The sequence below is a fragment of the Amia ocellicauda genome, chromosome 7, assembly GCF_036373705.1.
Source record: "Amia ocellicauda isolate fAmiCal2 chromosome 7, fAmiCal2.hap1, whole genome shotgun sequence".
NCBI lineage: Eukaryota > Metazoa > Chordata > Actinopteri > Amiiformes > Amiidae > Amia > Amia ocellicauda.
This window is the reverse complement of record NC_089856.1, coordinates 48,696,955-48,720,543: the sequence shown is the minus strand read 5'-3', so window position 1 is coordinate 48,720,543 and position 23,589 is coordinate 48,696,955. Positions and strand designations below refer to the sequence as shown.

At 48.8% G+C, this 23,589-nt stretch overlaps 1 protein-coding gene across 2 annotated transcripts; it reads right to left on the bottom strand.

The window, feature by feature from the left end:
* Nucleotides 1-4,843: 4,843 nt before the first annotated feature.
* srpk3 (SRSF protein kinase 3) lies at nucleotides 4,844-23,556 on the bottom strand. 2 transcript variants are annotated; one of them, XM_066710143.1, is made up of 17 exons: nucleotides 23,337-23,556; nucleotides 22,921-23,029; nucleotides 19,068-19,345; nucleotides 18,709-18,817; nucleotides 18,334-18,421; nucleotides 16,570-16,657; nucleotides 16,345-16,451; nucleotides 12,469-12,634; nucleotides 10,911-10,936; nucleotides 10,104-10,151; nucleotides 9,590-9,779; nucleotides 8,890-9,177; nucleotides 8,505-8,602; nucleotides 7,672-7,779; nucleotides 7,383-7,452; nucleotides 6,019-6,111; nucleotides 4,844-5,927 (listed from the first exon to the last, which is right to left on the bottom strand). In XM_066710143.1, exons 1-17 carry the CDS (start codon nucleotides 23,437-23,439, stop codon nucleotides 5,743-5,745), a joined length of 2,154 nt encoding a protein of 717 aa, XP_066566240.1. In that variant the 5' UTR covers nucleotides 23,440-23,556; the 3' UTR covers nucleotides 4,844-5,742. The 2 variants fall into 2 exon arrangements, with proteins under 2 accessions (XP_066566240.1, XP_066566241.1); XM_066710144.1 differs by lacking the exon at nucleotides 10,104-10,151.
* Between the last annotated feature and the right edge of the window lie 33 nt (nucleotides 23,557-23,589).

The window sequence follows — 23,589 nt, the reverse complement described above, 5'->3', positions numbered from 1 at the left end:
ACTGCGGCTTCGTTGTGTGATTGGAAGGAGCCACCTCGACCTCACGCCCTGCCCTTTGGTCTCGAATGAGGTGGATTTCGCTGCACTTTTTGCCCAGTAAGGTCACTAGCATTGGATACCTGAGGTTACATAATACAGATGATATATGATAATGATAATACGTCTGACTGGGTGATGAAGGTTGTCAGTGAATGTTCACGTTTCCCTGCTGTCCCGAATGCCATTGACAATATTTGAGTTCAACTCGGGGAAACAGTTTTCACAAAGTCTTCCTCTTCACTGGGCCATTGTTTCGTTGTTCCGCTTGTGACTCAGTGTTCTGCGGCCACACTGCTGTCAGGTGCCAGTTTCTTACACATTCGTTTGAGGTCTCAAGTCCTATACAGGTCGAATCTCCTTACAGTGAATTCCTGTACAATGAGAATCTCACTATAACGACAACATCATGCAAAGGCCAATAGAAACAGTACATTTTCAAAGTAATGAAATCTTGGTACAAGAAAATAACTGGATCAGCCCCTCGCAGTTCACTGACGTCCGACCTAGAATCAAATTGAGGACGAGGCCAGGAGGCACAGCTGCAGCTGGGAGCCCGATCCAGTTAGTATGTCACGACAGGAGGATCTATTTTTTTTCATAGGAAAATGTAATTATTTCAATATTTCAGGCACTATTTCAAAGTGTTGTAAAAAGAAACTCACAGATAGATATGAGACAGAGAAAGATAGAATACCTGACTGGAAAACCACAGAAGGAAAGCAACAGCAGCTCCCTTGGATAGATCCAGATCTGTATTTGCTTTGTAGAAAAGATATGCGTTTGTTATTCTTGCACATTCACATTTCAAAAGTCAGCAAACAACGTTAATGCCTTTCAACAGTTTGTCTTCATCAGAACATTGCAAGAAAGGCATGTGTTTAAAACATTTTAAAAACTTTGAAGGAACCACACCTTACCCCCTAATCCAAAGTAAATGTATAGTAATTACTCTAATTATTTCAACAAGTAATTTGAAAATGCCATTGAAATTGATAGATAATCTAAAAACATGTATATTCCCCATTCTCAAACTTTGGCCCTTTAATTAATCCTAATCATTTAACTTAGTATAATTGATTTATGTACATTTATAGATAGTTCAGGGATCAAAAATTCAATAAAATAAACACCATAAAAAATGAAAATATCAAGATCACCAACATCACATATACTACGAGAGCAATTATTAAATATTAAACGTCTATAACTCCACAGAAGCACGTTGAATTAGCAGACATTCATTTATATCATCACTGAGACCCGAAGGCTCCAATGTATTCAAAGTCTGAATCCAATGTGCTTCTCTGCATAACACAATATTCACCAAGTCCCCTCTAGCTGGTACATTGACCTTCTCTGCACCCACGGACCTCAGGAGTGTGGAGAAGGTCCTTGTCTGGCCTTAGTCTAGTGCTTTGCCATATCATAATCATGGATTTGATTTCAAATAGCTGCTTTATGTTCTGTGATCTGTGTTCTCAAAAAAAAGTATCTTGGTTTGTCCAATATAGACCAGGCCACAAGGACAAGTTAACATTAAGTTAACTGTAACGGAGATGGACAGGCAGTGCTGCCACTCTTGAATAATATGAGGCCATCTCTGCGAGGGCTGTTGGGAAGTGGTTCAAAGACTGTATAAAGTTAATTAAAAATGTGTAAATCATTATCATTCACCCTGTTCTGTATCGTTGAGAAGTTGTGTTGTATTTCCCCTTTTTCCGTAATGCTGTTTCATGTTTGGTTTTCCCCCTGTTCAAATAATCGCCGGGCTGCGCTGCGAATAGCCCCAGCGTTTCTCAGGTCTTTCCACTGCCGAAGCTGTCTTTATAAAGGCAGAGCAAGTGCAGGTGTAGAAATAAAGAGCACTCTACCCAACCTCGGTGTCCGACTCATTTTGGACTGAGAAGAGTTTGTAGCAGAACCAAAACTGTTACAATATAAACTACACCAGTGGTGTCAGTTTGTGTTTGTAGTGTTAGAACAATGACACAAAGAATGATCATCTCAAGATATGCCAGTTTACGAATTTAGATGCGATCATTCTTTGAGAGTAGTAATACAAGAAAACCCATAAAGTGTTGAACTCAAAACGTGCAAAAAACAAGGGATATGTTTTAAGTATTTAAAATGTTTTCAACACATGCCTTTCTTGCAATGTTCTGATGAAGACGAACTGTTGAAACGCATTAACGTTGTTTGGTGACTTTTGAAATGTGAATGTGCAAGAATAACAAACGCATATCTTTTCTACAAAGCAAATACAGATCTGGATCTATCCAAGGGAGCTGCTGTTGCTTTCCTTCTGTGGTTTTCCAGTCAGGTATTCTATCTCTGTTACATTGCCAGGACAAGGCACCACAGACTGGAAATTGACCACAATTTTTTGTGCCTTTATAAACCTTTTGCTTAACATAAATATATATATGTATACATATATCTGTATATATAAAATAGTGTGGTGCTGTGCCAGGTGAGGCAGGCGAGGACCTTCCTCAGATCCTGGGAGGTGAATTATCTGGGGAGGACCTGACACACTGCGCCCCCCTGAGTGGATCCCTGCCTCGGTAAAGCTGGGAGCAGGGATGCAGGAATAGAGTTAGCGAGGGACAATAGTCTCAATCTAATTATTCGGCACAGCCACGTATTACCATCTAATAATGACTGAAATTCTGGTTTGATTCCATTTCATTTCAAAAGGGATTTTTTATTTTTTATTTGTTACGGTAAGTTACTGATTTTGGAGCTTGTATCAGATTGTGTTACAGATAACTTTATAAACCAAGTCAAGAGTGCAGGATGTGTCTTCCCAGCAGTAACTAAACATCCTCACAGCAGAACACCACTCCTGGGTTCAGTCCCAGGCGGGGGACACTGCTGCTGTACCCTTGAGTATGGCACAGTACAAACCCAGCTGCATAAATGGGCAATTGTGTGTCAACCTAATGTAATCTATAAGTTGCCCTGGATAAGGGCCTCTGCTACACAATATAATACACTTCTGTCTCCTGGGAAATTTGTGCCACCTGCAATAAATAATTACTAATCACTATAACTAATCTCATTGATCTGTGAATTAATGGTGTGTTTAGAGCCAGGCTGCCTGTCCACCGAGCCGGACTCATCACAGGAGCTTCACGACGCCCTCTTTGGCTGGGCAGCATCTCTGTGAAAAGTGTTGGAAAACGTGCTCCACTACAGAATCATGTAAATTCCTCTCGAGCTTTGTGCCTCTTCCTCAGAATTATCAGCAAGTTATCCTTAATTACCTCAGTTTCTCTAATTGATTATCCATCCAGCCTGCGAACCCTGAGGAGTGCAGCGATTACAATGTGGTGATCTGGATGCGTGTTCCCTCACTCGCCACACTGTGCGTGAAGTTAAACTCACCAATAAGTGACTTTTTGGTCGACCAGCCTTGCAGACAATTTTGCTTGAATCTTCCTGTGCTCGTTCTGGCGCTGCTAGTTTTGATAGTATAGATCAAACAGTATCTCAGCATTCAAGAATTTCCTTGCTCAACAGTCAATGGGGAGCATCTCTCAAGAGCTTCCTCCTTTCTACGCTGGACTTTTATAGCCTCTTCTTACAGCTCCAAAGCCCCACCCTTTACTATTGCCTGATTACAGTTTTTCTGTCATTGTTGTAAATTTAAAATAGTGAAATGAGTGAAGTCGTATGAACTGCTTGTTTAATTGGCTACTTTGGGGAATTCCCCTGGGGATTTCATGATGATTTGAAATTGCCCCCAATTAATTAGGTAGAGCTCAGGTGCAACTTAAGCCAGAAGACAAGAAGTTCCTCCAGCAGCAGAGCCAAGTGCCACAGTTGTTGAGTTTAGGAGGAAATTGGGTTGTTTGTATTTCTTTTGCAAAAGGACAGGTGTGTGTGACTGTGTGCGCAGGGACAAGGTGAGGGCATGAGTGAAAGGGAAAATCATTTAGACTATAGAAATGTGTATCTGTACTGCTTCAAAGTGGACTTTAGCCGTCACCTCTCACTGACGGTGCCTGCCGGACTGCCCCTCGCGGAAGACAGAACCCGTCCACTGTTCGCCTCTCCAGCAGTGACATACATTACACTAATTCAGTGTGTAGGATTGACACGGGGCCGCGACTCACTAGTGCAGTGTGTAGGATTGACACTGTGCCGTGACTCACTACACTATCGGATGAGCTCTCTGCCATTCTGTGCCGTCTCCCCTCCACTCGGCTAAAAAATTCACAACCAAAATCATTCCTACAGGAACATCAAATAATTGATTCTAGGGCCGAGGTCTTGTTAACGTTGTATATCTTTGTATAAACCAAATTAAAAGTGCCAACTAAAATGGGCCCCAGGTGGGCATGAGACGCAGATTGTGAAGATAAAGTCAAACAAAGAAAAATGGGAAGGAAGATGGGAAAAAGGGGAAAACAAGTGATAACGGAAGAGAAAGATGACAAAGGGGAGAGAGAAGAGACGAGAAAAAGAGAAATGTCAAAACCAGGGACCATGACAGAAAACAAGAACCACGGTTACCCTCAGCTGTGACGGTGTGCCTTCACCACTGCCAGGGAGGGGTACCTGCCCAGTGCAGTCCACTGCCACAGCCCCAGCACCGACCGACTCCAGCAGTCCGTCCACTGCCACACCCCCCCAGTACTGACCGACTCCAGCAGTCTGGGTTTACTCTCACACCCTGTTCACGGGACTCTGCGGTTCCCTCTCCTGATGCACACATCTCTCGACACAGCCAGGCGTCTCTCACACTCCGCCCAGCGCTGATTGCCCCCCATCCCCATAAGAACCCCCCAAGAGACAGAGAAACAAAAACATTGCATCTCTTTATTTTGGTTATTTTCTTTAAATTCCACTTTTGTTTGTTTGGCTGTTTTCTAATTTTCCAATATACAAACACACACACACACACACAGATATGACGTGTTTGTGCTCCTCTGTGTTGTGTTTTTATTCCGTCTCTTGTGCTGAAGTCACTTCACTCCCTGCTCGTGTTCAAGGCACTGAGCTCAAGCGCTCTAAGGGTCTGGGCTGTCCTCACAGGGCAGGACAGCCACAGTAACACACACCTGCAGGACACGCACGAACAAAAGCAATGCGTCTCCTCAAAAATAACTCCAATTCATCAATTATATGACTTATTATCATCATAATCGTAATAATTATAATCATATTAATATTGACAATTGTTTTTCTTGGTAAAAAACCTTGTGCAAGCCACTCAGGAAGGACCGCCCCCTTTACAGGAAACAAGAAAAGAACAGACGTACAGTAAGAGTCGGACTGACACACCGCCGTGAGCCCGAGATAAACACACACACTGAACAGGACTGAGGGGCTTCATAGTTTGTGCATCCCCCCACCCCTTTACACACAGCTGCCTCAGAGAGAGAGAGAGAGAGAGAGAGAGGTGGGGGAATGGGTGTCTGTCCGAGAGTCCTTTGTCTAGAAGTTCAGCACAGGTTGTTTATTCTCAGGGTGGGGCAGTGGGGTAGCAGTGTGCTCTCTCAGGGCGGGGGCAGTGGGTCTGTATTGTGCTGTGTGCCGTGACCAGGGTGCTGCGTTTGCTCTCAGAACTGGGGCTGCAGTGTGCTGTGCGCTGTGTCCAGTGTGTCAGTCATGTTCAGTCTACAGTGTCCACAGCACTGTGGCCAGGGGTGTCTATTGTCCAGTCTCAGTACTGGGGTGGGGGGCAGGTGTCCAGGCTCAGCTCTGCAGCCAGGGGTGCTGCAGACACTGCGCGGCGGTGGCCCTGCGCTCGGGCAGGTACTCCAGCATGGTGAGCAGGAAGTCGCTGAACTGGGCGGCCTGCTGCAGCGGCCACTCGTACTTCTCCAGCAGCACCTCGTACAGCCCCCACGGCTTCAGGGTGGAGATGTGCCTCAGCTCGCCTGGACGGGGACACACAGAGCCCGGTGAGAGACCACAACACACCCGCACTCACACTCACATCTGTAAAATGATGATGATAATAGGCGTTACCTCTGCGATTGAAGTACTCCCGGGAGTATCTGCCAGACAGGGCGAAGTGGGGGGGGATGGCCCCCAGCAGCTCGATGATGTGGGCAATGTGATCTGAAGGGAGGGCAAAGAGTTGTCAGTACACACACACACACACACACACACACTCTCTCACTGCCCACTAGGGCTGCAACAAATTACTATTTTGATAATCAATTAATCTGTTGATTACTACTTTGATTAATCTATTTTACTTCAGGTTGAAAAGGTGCTAAACTCTTTTGATAAAAAATGAAAAGTAAACATTAAATTCAGTGTTCACAGGTTTTTCTACATCAAATAACTTCCACGACAGTCCAATACTGAACTATGAAGATAGATTTTTTTTCCTGAAATGAGAGAATACGAGTATGCCTAGTAGCACAATATTTACATTTACATGCACACTGGATGATGCAAACGATTATACCATGCGTGAAAAGAGAAAAACACGCGTGTGTTCATATTCCCTTTCCCACCTCGCACTGACCGTGAAACAAGTTCGATTCGATCTGATTTCATGTGCGTTAAAAATTACATCGAACTATGAAACAGGAGGGGAAGACATGGATTGGTGTAAAAGCTTATCTGCGTGTCTAACCATGAATAACTAGACCGACAACACATGGCAAGCTATCACAGAGGAGCCGGGCAGGAGAGGTACCTGCTGTCTGATGTAGCTAGAATTCTATGCGACAAAGATTTGCACTGTTAAATAAATAGTTTAATGTTGAAACATGCACTCTGCTTTTGTCTTTATGGTGAGGTGTAGTTTATGTGTGATATACAGCTCTGGAAAACATTAAGAGACCACTTAACACTGATTTCTGAACTTAGAGTGGTCTCAAAATTTTTCCACAGCTGTATATCTATGTAAAATAGATGTATTTGTAAAAATGATGTAAAAGCTCCTTATTCCTTCAGCAGCCCTGTTGCAAACTCAGAACGAAACTCAAACATTTTCCATTTGTTTTTTAATTTACGATTGATATTTATATTTTGAATTCAATATTCACGGCACTAATTTGACAATACAGTCAGAGCCTCCTGCAGCGCTGTGCCGCGGCTGTGCAACGCACTTCCAGAGTCTGTGAAAAGCGCCCCTACACATGCAACATTAAAGAAATGTGTTACAAATTACCTTGTAAAATCAGTTGGTTAGTTGCAAGTTCTAAAATCCTCTTAGCCTTTTTTATTGCTTGCTCCACTATTGGCTATCCTGTTTGTTTTCCTGCTTACTTTGTCTTTGTACTGTGTCTTTGTACACACACACTCTCACTGCCCACACCACATGCAGGACAGGAGAGTGGACAGGTCAGAGGTCAGGGACAGGAGGGCGCTCTGACCTTCGTCTCGGGTGTAGTCCTCCCCAGAGTGCGGCTCGAACAGGTAGTCTCCTGTGGCCAGCTCAAACGCCTGCAACACACAGACTGATCAATACACTACACACTCTGTACACAACACACAACACAAACACTGATCAATACACTACACACAACACACACTGATCAATACACTACACACACTGTACACAAAACACACTGATCAATACACTACACACAACACACACACTGATCATTACACTACACACAACACACACACTGATCAATACACTACACAGCTCAACAGTCTCACCATGCAGGCTGTGCTCCAGATGTCAGCCGGGGTGCCGTATCCGGCGCCAATCAGAACCTCCAGGGACCGGTACTGCCGGGTCTGGATATCCTCTGTGAAGTGCTTGTGCTGAGAGAGGGGCAGGGAGAGAGGCAACGCTTAGACGTATGGTCTACATTATTTATTAACATAATTAGCATAATCATCACTGCCAATATTTCTGGGAAATTATATATATACGTACAGAATACGTACAGGCATTACTTTTATAAAGTACATGTTTTTATTAAACCACCAGATCAGGTTGGACAACTAAATATTGTCTTCAACAAATACAATCCATTTTGTGAAAGCATGACTACATGCACATATTGTTCAAGATCTGTGTCTCTCTCTTTCAGTTCACCAAAGAACTGGAGACTCTGGTTCTTTCAGTTCCTTCAGTTCAGTGACTGCAAAGACACGGCTCTGCTATTCGACTCGTTCATTTGGGGCTGCACTGCGCCTTCGATGGGCTGACCGGGGCTGACTGACGAATACACTCATGTGAGTCAGTTCTGGAAGAGCTGCTGTACCGGTAGCGTAAACGTTAGGCGAAGGTGTAAAACACATGCAACCATAACCAGGCAGCTCCGTCAACCTCCAGTTTTAAAACCTTTACTTAGTAAATACAACACAGTTACCTGGTGTTGCTGCATTTACAGAGCTAACGTGAATTCAGCCAACGCGGAAGTACTGAACGAATCAAAGAGTCAAGAGAACCGGATCATCTTACTGAACTGAATCAAAAGAACCGTAATTCCCATCACTAGTACAAAAATGAGAGAGAGATGGAGGGAGGCAGTGACACCCACCACCCAGCAGGCATTTCCCAGGTCTGCAATCTTGATCTTGAATTTGTCGGCGTTCTGAGGCTCCAGAGGACTGAGCAGGAAATCAGCAGCGCTGAACACTGAGAGAGAGAGAGAGAGAGGGGGTCGTCAGCACTGAACCCTGACAGCGAGAGAGACAGAGAGCAACACACACAGACTCACATCTAGAGAGGCAAACTGCACCAAACACAGGCAGAAGCCATCCCTACACACACACACGCACATGTGCACACACAGTGAGACACACACACACAATCTGACACACACAGTGAAAGACACACACACGCATGCACACAGTGAAACACGCACACAGTGAAACACGCACACAGTGAAACACGCACACGCACACACGCAGATTGCGGCTCACTGGTGGGGGAGAGCAGGCCGGGCCGGCGGTCTCGCTCAGTGGAGTACCCCGACAGCGCCGAGTCCGAGGTGGGGGTGAACACGGATCCGGACAGTGCCGAGTCCGGGCTGGTGTAGCGCCCCCCCGCCCCGGGGGCGTGGCCATTGCAGCCCTCCAACCAGGAGGAGGAGGAGGCAGGGCTGGAGGGGCTGCAGACCACGCCCGCATCGGCCCGTCCGTTGGCGTGGCACCCGCCGCCGTTCACCAGACAGGGGGGGCCGGTGCTGCTGCTGCTGCTGTGCTGAGCTACTGCGGGGGGGCAAGAAACAATCATGTGGATTTTAACATGAAATAACATGCATGTCAATAAGTGTGTAGCATTCCAGCCCATCACAGTCCAGTGTGTGTGCGTGCACGTGTGTCAGTGTGTGCGTGCGTGCATGCGAGTGTGTGAGCGTGTGTGTGTGCATGAGAGTGTGTGTGAGTGTGTGACTGTGAGTGCGTGAGAGTGCGTGTGTTTGCGTGTGTGTGAGAGTGTATCTGTGTGCGTGTGTGTGTGCGTGATACAGTGTGAGTGCGTGTGTGTGTGAGTGCATGTGTGATACAGTGTGAGTGCGTGACTGTGAGATACTGTGAGTGCTTGTGTGTGTGCGTGTGTGAGAGTGTATCTGTCTGTGTGCGTGATACAGTGTGTGTGTGTGTGTGTGCGCGCGGGTCTCACCGTGGGGGGGGCTGTCCTCCAGCAGCAGGCTCGGTCTCCATGGCGAGCGCACAGGGCCGGGGGGGGCCTCGGCGGGGGGGCCCAGCTCCTCCATCTTGGCCAGGTCCTGCAGACGCTCCTCCAGCAGACGCTGCTGCCGCTTCTCCTTCCTCTTCATCTTCTTCTTCCTGTTCTTAGAGATCTTCCCTGTCTGCACACACACAACACACACACATACAACACACACATACATACGCAGATACACACATGGATACACAGACACACACAGTGACTTAATATTAAAATTGCATTTCAAATACATTATTTTGATTGATTAGTCACCACTAATCAATAATAAACCACCAGTACAAATGCACATCCCTCTCTATATGTGTATGTTATGAATACATCTCTCTCTGTCTGTATCATTGCTGAGCCCTTTCTCCAGGGAGTCGCTGGACTGCGCTCTAAGGCTCATCCCAGTGAAAGTGTCCCCTGGTAGGCTGAGAGCTCCCCCACTCACAGTCAGCCTTACCCACAGCCTGAGAACCTGACCCAGCCCCGCCAGCCAGCGCAGCACACTCTGACACACACACACACGCACAGACACACACAGAGACACACAGAGACAGCGTCACACCCAGGGAGAGGGGGGGGTGAAAGAGGAAACAAGAGAGAAATGGGAATTAAAAAAAAGATTTAACAGGCAAAAAAGGGGGGAAACAAATAGGACAAAATGGAGGAATGTGGAAAAGCAAAGGAGTTGTGTGTGGATGGATGGGTGGATGGATGGACGGAGATCCTCTATGGATAGACACTGCCCTCTCCTGACATTAACACTACAGCCCCTCCCCCTAGTGTAGCTGCACTGCCACTACAGCCCCCAGTGAAACCAAAATAAACAGACTGTGGGAAAGGAGGGTGTTTCAGAGCTCTGGCATTTCTGTTTCTGTGCCAGAGACACAGGAGGGATGTGGGTGGAGGGGTGTGGGTCCGGGGTGAGGTTTAGACTCCTAGTGCACAGCAGTTGTTACTGTGAGCTACAGACTCTTCTGCACAAAATCACACACAGACACACACACACTCGTTCGCTCCTGCACTGCGGATGCACCGTATGTACTACTGTACCCCTGTATGAGCCACCTTGGATGAAGACGTCAGACAGACCGCAATCATCATCCGTAAATTAAGATTTCAATCTCAGAGAGCTGGGGTTAGAACCAGTTCGTAGTTTTGTTGTGGTTCAAATTTGATGTTCGATTACGTTGTGAAAACAACGCAAGGAAAAATGTAAAAAATCAAAACTGTCCCATTTCCCCCCACAAGGTGGCGACAGACATACCTGTTTTTCCCTGGGGGCGGTGCTAACTGTCAGAGGTGTTAGCGAGGAGAGGGACAGGAAACAGGAAGTGCAGCGAGAGGTGGAGGAAGTAGAAGAGGTGGGCAGGACAGAAAAAAAGAGAAGTAAAGTTAGAAACAAAGCATTGAGAGAGGAGCAGAGGAGGAGGACAGGACTGACCCTTCAGAAGAGAGAGAGCTGACACTGCCATTGACCTTTCACCTACCTAACCAAGGGGCAGGGCAGCCCTCCCACAGGACGACACTGCTGCCCACACAGTCTCTACAGGGTCTTTGTGTGCGCGTCAGTGTGTGTGAGTGAGAGTGCGTCAGCGTGTGTGAGTGAGAGTGTGCGTGAGTGAGAGTGCACGCTGGGGCCTACAGCCGATTTATACTTCTGCCTAGGTCCGTGTATGCATCTCTGCGTAGCGAGCAGGGGTTTGTGGGTAAGCGCAGGCCGCAGAGGCGCCGACGTCACTCCTCCGAGATCTCAACAGCGTGTCTGTGTTCTGCGCGTCAGGCCAGCGCTGATTGGCTGAGCAGCGATATTCTGAGAGCCGTGGCCAATCACGCAGTGCTGGGGGACCAGTGTGCGATGTGTAGTGTAGCGCCGCCGAAGAGAAACGATGTGGGGACATATGAAAGTAATTAAAATGCATCTCCTCATCTACGAAATGCATTTGTCCACATAATGAGTATTTTGTTCCTCGAACTGCACATCTCGTTAATATAATTCACATTTCGTGAACATAATTCACATTTTATCCCACGAAATGCCCATGTATTTCATGCTGGCAATTTTGGACGAAAGGTAAAATTTGCTTTGCTTTCCATGGACGGAATGAACAATTAGCATCCTGATCAACAGTGACTGATCAAGGCATCGATCCAGAGACCCAGGTTTACAACGAGATCAGGATTGAACTGCAAAGGAAAGTTAGAAACTCGCTGAGCCAATCAGACGAGCGCTATATCAGGTGCAAATGTAATACAATAAATAATGATAATAATTAATATATGACGTGTAGAAAATAGCGTGTTTCACCAATCAACATTAATTTGATTACAAAGCCCATATTGTGGGCTATATTTATTATATTATTCAGTGGGCTAAAGCCTATGACATGAAGTGCGGGTCTGGCGGTTAATTTTGAGGAGTTTAACAGCTGAAATGCTGTATATGTATTGGATTCAAATATTTAGTAACATAAGAACGGATAAGCAGGATAAATGCACATACGCAGAGACATGTGTTTGTATGTTCTAGTGTTAAGTCTCTGGCCAACTATAGCAAGACAATATAGATCTACACATACAGGATGCAATTTGTATTTGTGTGTGTGCGTGTAGTTTCTGTAACATGTCTTTAACAGTGTGTTAATTTACATCCATACAATCACAGATGCACCATAGAAATTGGGTTTCGTGTCTGTAGATGGCAGTGTTAATGCAACACTGCCTCCTATGGACACGTCAACCTTACGTGCAAGTGTGCTAGCAGACAGCTGTGCGACCGTCTGCGTACGATGCCCACACATGTATAAGTATTAACCAGCCTTTACCTGAGGACCCAGAGGGGGGGGGTGCGCCGGACTGCTGCCACACTGTGGCCTCGGCGGCCATGCGGCGGATGTAGACGTCATCCACACACATCAGGATGTTCTCCGGCTTGATATCCGTGTGGATGATCTTACACTTGGTGTGCAAGTAGTCCAGACCCTGCAGGACCTGGGGGAGGGACAACACTGCTGTAACTGTGCTGTACCTTCTGTACCGCAGTGTGCTGTGCTGTATCTCTCTGTACCGCAGTGTGCTGTGCTGTATCTCTCTGTACCACAGTGTGCTGTGCTGTATCTCTCTGTACCGCAGTGTGCTGTGCTGTATCTCTCTGTACCACAGTGTGCTGTGCTGTATCTCTCTGTACCGCAGTGTGCTGTGCTGTATCTCTCTGTACCGCAGTGTGCTGTGCTGTAACTCTCTGTACCGCAGTGTGCTGTGCTGTGCCTCTGTACCTCAGTGTGCTGTGCTGTACCTCTCTGTACCGCAGTGTGCTGTGCCTCTGTACCTCAGTGTGCTGTGCTGTGCCTCTGTACCTCAGTGTGCTGTGCTGTAACTCTCTGTACCGCAGTGTGCTGTGCTGTGCCTCTCTGTACCGCAGTGTGCTGTGCCTCTGTACCTCAGTGTGCTGTATCTCTGTACCTCAGTGTGCTGTGCTGTACTTCTCTGTACCACAGTGTGCTGTATCTCTCTGTACCGCAGTGTGCTGTGCTGTGCCTCTGTACCTCAGTGTGCTGTGCTGTACCTCTCTGTACCGCAGTGTGCTGTGCTGTGCCTCTGTACCTCAGTGTGCTGTGCTGTATCTCTCTGTACCGCAGTGTGCTGTGCTGTACCTCTGTGTACCGCAGTGTGCTGTGCCTCTGTACCTCAGTGTGCTGTGCTGTGCCTCTGTACCTCAGTGTGCTGTGCTGTATCTCTCTGTACCGCAGTGTGCTGTGCTGTATCTCTCTGTACCGCAGTGTGCTGTGCTGTATCTCTCTGTACCGCAGTGTGCTGTGCTGTATCTCTCTGTACCGCAGTGTGCTGTGCTGTGCCTCTCTGTACCGCAGTGTGCTGTGCTGTATCTCTCTGTACCGCAGTGTGCTGTGCTGTATCTCTCTGTACCGCAGTGTGCTGTGCTGTATCTCTCTGTACCGCAGTGTGCTGTGCTGTATCTCTCTGTACCGCAGTGTGCTGTGCTGTGCCTCTCTGTACCGCAGTGTGCTGTGCTGTGCCTCTATACCTCAGTGTACTGTGCTGTATCTCTCTGTACCGCAGTGTGCTGAGCTGTATCTCTCTGTACCGCAGTGTGCTGTGCTGTGCCTCTCTGTACCGCAGTGTGCTGTGCTGTATCTCTCTGTACCGCAGTGTGCTGTGCTGTGCCTCTGTACCTCAGTGTGCTGTGCTGTACCTCTCTGTACCGCAGTGTGCTGTGCTGTATCTCTCTGTACCGCAGTGTGCTGTGCTGTATCTCTCTGTACCGCAGTGTGCTGTGCTGTATCTCTCTGTACCGCAGTGTGCTGTGCTGTGCCTCTGTACCGCAGTGTGCTGAGCTGTATCTCTCTGTACCGCAGTGTGCTGTGCTGCATCTCTCTGTACCGCAGTGTGCTGTGCTGTGCCTCTGTACCTCAGTGTGCTGTGCTGTACCTCTCTGTACCGCAGTGTGCTGTGCCTCTATACCTCAGTGTACTGTGCTGTATCTCTCTGTACCGCAGTGTGCTGTGCTGTATCTCTCTGTACCGCAGTGTGCTGTGCTGTATCTCTCTGTAACGCAGTGGGCTGTGCTGTGCCTCTCTGTACCGCAGTGTGCTGTGCTGTGCCTCTATACCTCAGTGTGCTGTGCTGTACTTCTCTGTACCACAGTGTGCTGTGCCTCTGTACCTCAGTGTGCTGTGCTGTGCCTCTGTACCGCAGTGTGCTGTGCCTCTCTGTACCGCAGTGTGCTGTGCTGTGCCTCTGTACCTCAGTGTGCTGTGCTGTACTTCTCTGTACCACAGTGTGCTGTGCCTCTGTACCTCAGTGTGCTGTGCTGTGCCTCTGTACCTCAGTGTGCTGTGCTGTATCTCTCTGTACCGCAGTGTGCTGTGCTGTGCCTCTCTGTACCGCAGTGTGCTGTGCCTCTCTGTACCGCAGTGTGCTGTGCTGTACCTCTCTGTACCGCAGTGTGCTGTGCCTCTGTACCTCAGTGTACTGTGCTGTGCCTCTGTACCTCAGTGTGCTGTGCTGTATCTCTCTGTACCGCAGTGTGCTGTGCTGTGCCTCTCTGTACCGCAGTGTGCTGTGCTGTACCTCTCTGTACCGCAGTGTGCTGTGCCTCTGTACCTCAGTGTGCTGTGCTGTGCCTCTGTACCTCAGTGTGCTGTGCTGTATCTCTCTGTACCGCAGTGTGCTGTGCTGTGCCTCTGTACCGCAGTGTGCTGTGCTGTATCTCTCTGTACCGCAGTGTGCTGTGCTGTATCTCTCTGTACCGCAGTGTGCTGTGCTGTATCTCTCTGTACCGCAGTGTGCTGTGCTGTATCTCTCTGTACCGCAGTGTGCTGAGCTGTATCTCTCTGTACCGCAGTGTGCTGTGCTGTATCTCTCTGTACCGCAGTGTGCTGAGCTGTATCTCTCTGTACCGCAGTGTGCTGTGCTGTGCCTCTGTACCTCAGTGTGCTGTGCTGTATCTCTCTGTACCGCAGTGTGCTGTGCTGTGCCTCTGTACCGCAGTGTGCTGAGCTGTATCTCTCTGTACCGCAGTGTGCTGTGCTGTATCTCTCTGTACCGCAGTGTGCTGTGCTGTGCCTCTGTACCTCAGTGTGCTGTGCTGTACCTCTCTGTACCGCAGTGTGCTGTGCCTCTATACCTCAGTGTGCTGTGCTGTGCCTCTGTACCTCAGTGTGCTGTGCTGTATCTCTCTGTACCGCAGTGTGCTGTGCTGTGCTGTGCCTCTGTACCTCAGTGTGCTGTGCTGTACCTCTCTGTACCGCAGTGTGCTGTGCCTCTATACCTCAGTGTGCTGTGCTGTGCCTCTGTACCTCAGTGTGCTGTGCTGTATCTCTCTGTACCGCAGTGTGCTGTGCTGTATCTCTCTGTACCGCAGTGTGCTGTGCTGTATCTCTCTGTACCGCAGTGTGCTGTGCTGTGCCTCTCTGTACCGCAGTGTGCTGTGCTGTATCTCTCTGTACCGCAGTGTGCTGTGCTGTACCTCTCTGTACCTCAGTGTGCTGTGCTGTGCCTCTGTACCTCAGTGTGCTGTGCTGTACTTCTCTGTACCACAGTGTGCTGTATCTCTCTGTACCGCAGTGTGATGTGCTGTATCTCTCTGTACAGCAGTGTGCTGTGCTGCGCCTCTGTACCTCAGTGTGCTGTGCTGTACCTCTCTGTACCGCAGTGTGCTGTGCTCTAAATAATGCTCTCAAAAAAACCCAAATGAGTTCCAGCTGTCGCCCGAGTGCTTGATTAGACTCCGCTGAGTTAGATTCGATCATTTCAGATTTTCAACATTGTTTGTCAGCCGTGAAATCTCTCCTAAATATCAGGCCTTAACTTCATACAGAAATGTCCGTTGATTGGCCCAACGGTGTCCTCTGATGTGTGACGGCACCGCAGGGCCAGAGAGTCACTGCTCGGCAACCCTCTGTGTTACAGGAGGTCAGCCAACACCCTGAAGGCCACACCGCAGCCTGACCCCCCTGCCCAGCCAACCCACACGCTCTGTCTGTGCTGTGCTGTACTGTACTGTAGGGCTATGCTGTAGTGCTGTGCTGTACTGTAAGGCTGTGCTGTACTGTAGTGCTGTGCTGTACTGTAAGGCTGTGCTGTAGGGCTATGCTGTAGTGCTGTGCTATACTGTAGGGCTGTGCTGTACTATAGAGCTGTGCTGTAGTGCTGTTATGCTGCGTATTAGTGCTGTGCTGTACCTGTCGGAGGATGCTCTTGACACAAGGCATGGGCAGCCCCATGTAGTTGGACTTGATGATCCACTTCAGCAGCTGGTGGCCCAGAACCTCCAGCACCATACACACATCTGGACAGGGCCACAGTCAAGGCACACTGGACTGGACTGGACCGGACCACACACTGCACTGGACTCTAACACTCTCACACTCTCATGCTCTCTCTCTCAGGGGACCCCAGAAGGATACGCACTCCATTGACCCCTGAAATCTTGAAGTCGTCGATCAGCTGGACAATGGTCTCCCGCTTGGGGTCAGTGGGATCACTGTCCCTCACCTGCAGAGGACAGAAGACAGAGGGAGAGAAGACAGGACAGAGAGGGAGAGAGTTTGCATTTGTGTTAAATATATGGATTTCCTGTATTGTTTAAATATTGTTACATTGTTGGTTACATATATATATATATATACACTCACCTAAAGGATTATTAGGAACACCATACTAATACTGTGTTTGACCCCCTTTCGCCTTCAGAACTGCCTTAATTCTACGTGGCATTGATTCAACAAGGTGCTGAAAGCATTCTTTAGAAATGTTGGCCCATATTGATAGGATAGCATCTTGCAGTTGATGGAGATTTGTGGGATGCACATCCAGGGCACGAAGCTCCCGTTCCACCACATCCCAAAGATGCTCTATTGGGTTGAGATCTGGTGACTGTGGGGGCCAGTTTAGTACAGTGAACTCATTGTCATGTTCAAGAAACCAATTTGAAATGATTCGACCTTTGTGACATGGTGCATTATCCTGCTGGAAGTAGCCATCAGAGGATGGGTACATGGTGGTCATAAAGGGATGGACATGGTCAGAAACAATGCTCAGGTAGGCCGTGGCATTTAAACGATGCCCAATTGGCACTAAGGGGCCTAAAGTGTGCCAAGAAAACATCCCCCACACCATTACACCACCACCACCAGCCTGCACAGTGGTAACAAGGCATGTTGGATCCATGTTCTCATTCTGTTTACGCCAAATTCTGACTCTACCATCTGAATGTCTCAACAGAAATCGAGACTCATCAGACCAGGCAACATTTTTCCAGTCTTCAACTGTCCAATTTTGGTGAGCTTGTGCAAATTGTAGCCTCTTTTTCCTATTTGTAGTGGAGATGAGTGGTACCCGGTGGGGTCTTCTGCTGTTGTAGCCCATCCGCCTCAAGGTTGTACGTGTTGTGGCTTCACAAATGCTTTGCTGCATACCTCGGTTGTAACGAGTGGTTATTTCAGTCAAAGTTGCTCTTCTATCAGCTTGAATCAGTCGGCCCATTCTCCTCTCACCTCTAGCATCAACAAGGCATTTTCGCCCACAGCACTCCCGCATACTGGATGTTTTTCCCTTTTCACACCATTCTTTGTAAACCCTAGAAATGGTTGTGCGTGAAAATCCCAGTAACTGAGCAGATTGTGAAATACTCAGACCGGCCCGTCTGGCACCAACAACCAGCCACGCTCAAAATTGCTTAAATCACCTTTCTTTCCCATTCAGACATTCAGTTTGGAGTTCAGGAGATTGTCTTGACCAGGACCACACCCCTAAATGCATTGAAGCAACTGCCATGTGATTGGTTGGTTAGATAATTGCATTAATGAGAAATTGAACAGGTGTTCCTAATAATCCTTTAGGTGAGTGTGTATATATATATATATATATATATATATATATATATATATACATATATATACTTTTTTTCTTTTCTGATAATGCTTTGGCAATACTAATGTATAACTGTCATGCCAATAAAGCAATTTGGATTTGAATTTGATAGGGGGAGAAAGCACAGTATCAGTGTCAGCCTCTTTCAGGTGACTGAACGGGCACAAACACCTGTCAGAACTCTGACCCGTGTCTAATCAGCTTAACGAGTTACTGTATCATTACTACCTGCTTTAGAAGAGCTGGAGCGACAGAGGGAGAGGGAGTCGGAGAGAGGGAGGGAAAGAGGAAGCACTCACACATTTGAGCAGCTTGATCTCGTCCAGCGCAGTCTCAGTGTAGTGCGGGGCGCTCTTCACCACCTTCAGAGCCACGAACCGCTTCCGTCTGCAGAGGGCAGGAGAGAGTGGGAGGAAGAGAGGGAAGTAGGGAGAGAGAGGGAGGAGAAATGTTGAAAGAGATGACGAGAGAGAGAAAGACAGACAAAGAGAAAGATGCTGACAGAGACAGACAGAGAGACAGAAAGAGAAGCTGACAAGGAAGGACAAAGAGAGAGAGAGACAGACAAAGAAGAAAGAACACACACACACACACAAACAGTCACAGACACGCACACGCACACACACACAGAGATACACACTGATACACACACACAGCCTCTCTCTGCGACTCACTGCAGGTCCCAGCAGAGCCACACGGTGGAGAAGTGTCCCCAGCCCAGCTTCCTGACCACATGGTAGCGCCCGTTGAACAGGTCCCCGATCTTCACCGGATAGTACCCCCCTGCGCACACAACGACAACACCACCACACCGTCAGCACGACACCGACCCACACCGGCCTCTGGACAGCGAGGCGGAGCTTGGTGAATCAGACTGGACACTGAGAGCCACACCACACATGGGGGTTCAAAGACGGACCGGGGGGACCATCGAAGGACACGGAGAAAGTGATGACTAAGGCACAACCGCACCCCCCTGGGCCGATCAGACGGGTGGATCGATCGGTCGGTCAGATGGTGCGACAGCCCGTACCTCTGCAGTAGTCAGTGGGGTCCTCCTGCTCCTCGTCGTCGGAGCCCAGGAGCTCGGCGGGGGGTGGGGTGAAGTCCGGGGGAGGTGGCGTCAGCAGTGGCGGGGGTGGAATCTGTTCTGAAGGATGAGGAGGAGGGGACGGGGGGGTGGGAGGCAGCACCGCCGCGGGGGGAGCCTGAGCGTCCGGGGGCGGGATTAGGGGAGGGGTCTGTGGAGGAGTGACAGGTCGAGGGAGGGGGCCGTGCTGATGGAGGGTCTCGGGTGGGGGGCTCTGGGGCCTGCAGGGGGAACGGGACATAAACTGGTTACAAAATAAACACACAAAGCTCCTGTATAGGCTTGTTTAAATAACTGTAATTGTAAAACAATTGTGCCAATTACAGTAGATTAGTCCATTGATACAGTAGTAATAACCCCTCTATAACTAATGCATATTACACCACTAATCGAAGCTTATTAACAAGATGGTAACCATCATTGGACCTCAATCACCTCTGCAAACAGTCAGACACACAAGATGCCCTGGTTAACAAACCATTTAATTTGCTTTATAGATCCAAAGTGGGATCAATGTTGCTGCTCCTTAGTCACAGTTATTACAGAGGAATAAGAACCACACAGTAATCATGATGATAACTGCACTTGTTATAGAAGGACAATAACTACACAAGGAAAACAGTCAGCTAAGTGATTATAGATTCCAGAGCGCTCGAATGCAGCACAGCGCACAGGTCTGTACAGAACTGGCATGGCTGGTCGCACTGAAGCGCAGCAGGAGTTACGCCGCGTCGGGCTGTGGTGCCACAGTCGGCAGCGTCGCGCCGCAGTGAGGCGTACGGATTGGCCAGGGCCAATTCGAAACTACCAAGAGTTTGAAACTTTGTGCCTCCGAAACGTCGCAACTACACTGTATTCTGATTGTAAATGTGTGTGTGCATTTAGTTTGTGCTGTAAAAATCATTGTTTGTGCCGGTATGGTCCTGAGATATTAAACATTGTATTTTAGGTCTGTGATGTCACTCAGGACCCCAAAAAACTCAAAATCAATCCAAAGTGTTGTCATTAGTTTTTAATGTATTTGTGCCATCAAAATAAATGTGCTATTTCATTGTTACCTTATGTAAGTTACTGGGTGATCATTTTTAATTTGTGACATCTCTTTCGTTCATGCCTGTTGGGGCGTGTTTGTTTTCATCAGTGCGGTTCTAGTTCGTTAGATATTAACATTTTTATTATCAGTGACATTAGTGTGTGATCTTGCACTTTAGCTGCGTCTTACTAACCATCACTCTCACTCTATCCCATTGGAAATGGGTGCCATTGCACAAAGGCTTATCGCATCACAAATCAACACAAACCAAAACCAAACAATTTGATAAGTACAGTAACTTGGGGTGGAGTGTGACACCACAGTTCATAAAATGTAATGTTTAATATCTCAGGAACCAAACCGGCACAATCGGTTTTGCAGCACAAACGAAAGAGACTATTTTGGTGCGATTTGAACTTTGATGGGGTGCTGAGTGACGTCACAGCTTATAAAATGCAATGTTTAATATCTCAGGAACCATAGCGGCACAAACCAATTCAAATATTTGTATTAATGTTCTGAATACATGGGGTGCCAATTTCATGGAGCGCAGGGCTGCGGGACATGTTGATGTACAGGGTGATCTCACTGCTCACTGCCAGCTGTGCCACACGACTGACACACTGACTGAGCAACAGGGATAAATATAGCCGCCTGTGCCAGCTGTACACAGAGAGAGGGGTGGTGAATACACAGATAAACATAATGCTGCACTCTGACACTGCACTGAGGGAGGAGTGGAAGCACAGAGACAGAAGAAAACATAGAAATACAGAGACTGGGGGGGGGAGGGAGAGAATCTGAAATAGGGGAGAGACAGAGAGATCTATGGAGGAAAGAGAGCTACCCAGAGAGAGACACCGAGACAGAGATGGAAAGATACACTATGTCAGAGACAAAAGGACATGCTGAGACAGAGATGGAGACACACTCAGAAAGAGAGTGAGAGACTGAGACCCAGAGACAGTTACAGCAGTGAAGTTCCCACAGCGCCCCCCCACAGAGGACACAGTGACAGCGCACTGCATTCCTATCGCCCTGCCTCACTGGCCTGCCTCTCACCACACAGAGTGAGCAGAAACCATTCGGCAATCCGTTTAAATTAGACTGCGACTCGGCACCTCGGCATTAATGATCCTCGGATCACTATTAATTATTAATGGACACCAAACGAGCACGATGGGTCGAATGTCCTCTTGGTTGGACACTGTCTTGTGTTCTTAATCTTTATTGACGAAGCAGTCTGTCCGTGGCCGCTGGCCTCCTGTGTAGTCAGGTGTGCGCAGTGACAGGGTCCCACCGGGAGGCCTGTACCACACAGGGCCTAAACACCCAGCCTTCAGCGTCTCTGTGGACGTCACCGCTGATCACTGCGCACACGAGTGGGAGACGAGCAGCGAGCGCTTGTGTAAAATTACACCCACTCTGTATGGTGCAGATATGTCACTGTATGGCTATTTCTGTACTGTGAGTGTGTGTGTGTGTGTGTGTGTGTGTGTGTGAGAGAGAGATTCTCTGTGTAGTTCCTGCGTACATCCTGGGTACAGTGCACACGAATGTAACGCAACTTTTACACCCTTCACACGCGTCCCTGCACGCGGCTACTGTAGTGCACTGTAGCATGCCGTGAGGGTCGAAGTGCCTTTAGTGTCTGCGTGCAAGTGTGGAAGCGTGAGTGTGGCACATGACAAGGGCACTGTGTGCGTTTGTGTATTTTTACATACCAATGTTTACAGTGTGTGCTGGTGTAACAGTATACATGTAAATATATATAGGTCACTGTGTTGTAATATGCAAGTGTGCCTTTCAATATCAGTGCATTTGATTCTCCATTCAAATCTGGTAGAGTGTGTGTGTGCGTGTGCCGGTGTGTGTGCGTGCTCCTGTAAAGAGCTGCGTCTACAAGGCCGGGGTGTGCGTGTGACACATTCAGTGAGTGTATTTCGGTCACCTGTGTGTCTGGGCAGCTCTTTAAATACGGATAAAAATGGGATGAGGACTACATGAGATGCGTACTAAGCATACAACACGATCACACACACACACACACACACCCAGTCACTCACTCTCTCTCTCTCTCACACCCAGTCAGTCACTCACTCTCTCTCTCTCACACACACACACCCAGTCACTCACTCTCTCTCTCTCTCACACCCAGTCACTCACTCTCTCTCTCTCTCACACACACACCCAGTCACTCACTCTCTCTCACACACACACACACCCAGTCACTCACTCTCTCTCACACACACACACACACACCCAGTCACTCACTCTCTCACACACACACACACACCCAGTCACTCACTCTCTCTCACACACACACACACACACACACCCAGTCACTCACTCTCTCTCTCTCACACCCAGTCACTCACTCTCTCTCTCTCACACACACACACCCAGTCACTCACTCTCTCTCTCTCACACACACACACCCAGTCACTCACTCTCTCTCTCTCACACACACACACCCAGTCACTCACTCTCTCTCTCTCACACACACACACCCAGTCACTCACTCTCTCTCTCTCACACACACACACCCAGTCACTCACTCTCTCTCACACACACACACACACACAGTCACTCACTCTCTCTCTCTCACACACACACACACACACACACAGTCACTCACTCTCTCTCTCTCACACACACATTAGGTCACTCAGTCGCTCCCGAATATTTTTAGCCCACACCGCCAGCTCCCCACCCCCACCGACACACAGCTGCGACGCCAGGCCGAGCCCGAGTGCGCCTTACCCGGGCAGCGCGGCGCAGATCTCCCCGGAGCCCTTGCGCTCCTTCTTGTGCTTGCGCTTGTGCTTCTTGCCGGGGCCGTGCGGGAGAGCGCCGGGGCCGTGGCTCGGAACTGGGGGAGGCGGAGGAAAAAGAGCCGAATCAGAGCTATGGCGAAACCGGCAGAAACAGCGGCGTGCCGCGCATATTAACCCGGATAACAGGCGTGTTAATCACAGGCAGCGCGGCACTGCAGACACGGAGGACAGGGACACACAGACTGACGCACAGCGCTCATAATAACAACAACAACGCGCTGGGGATAATGTAAGCGCCCGCACGACATCAACATCACCCCCCGGTTTCTGTCCCCCTGTCCCCCGTGTGCCGCTCGGGGCGCCGGGGTCCGGGGCGGCGGCGGCGGCGGTCGGGACTCTCACCCTCCGTCGACATCATCCCGGCTGTGGCGAGGCGCTCTGTGGCCGAGCGGCACTGCGGCGCATGCGCGGCCGGGCGCTGGCGAGGGGGAGCCGGACTGGACATTTCACACGACACGGACACGGCGGGACAGAGACACGCACCGCAGACGTGCACGCAGCGAAACACGGACTGAAAAGGCTGCGGCACAGGTTCACTGTCTGACTCATGCAGGGACGGACAGATGCCCAGGTCTGACTGGCATACAGGGGCGGA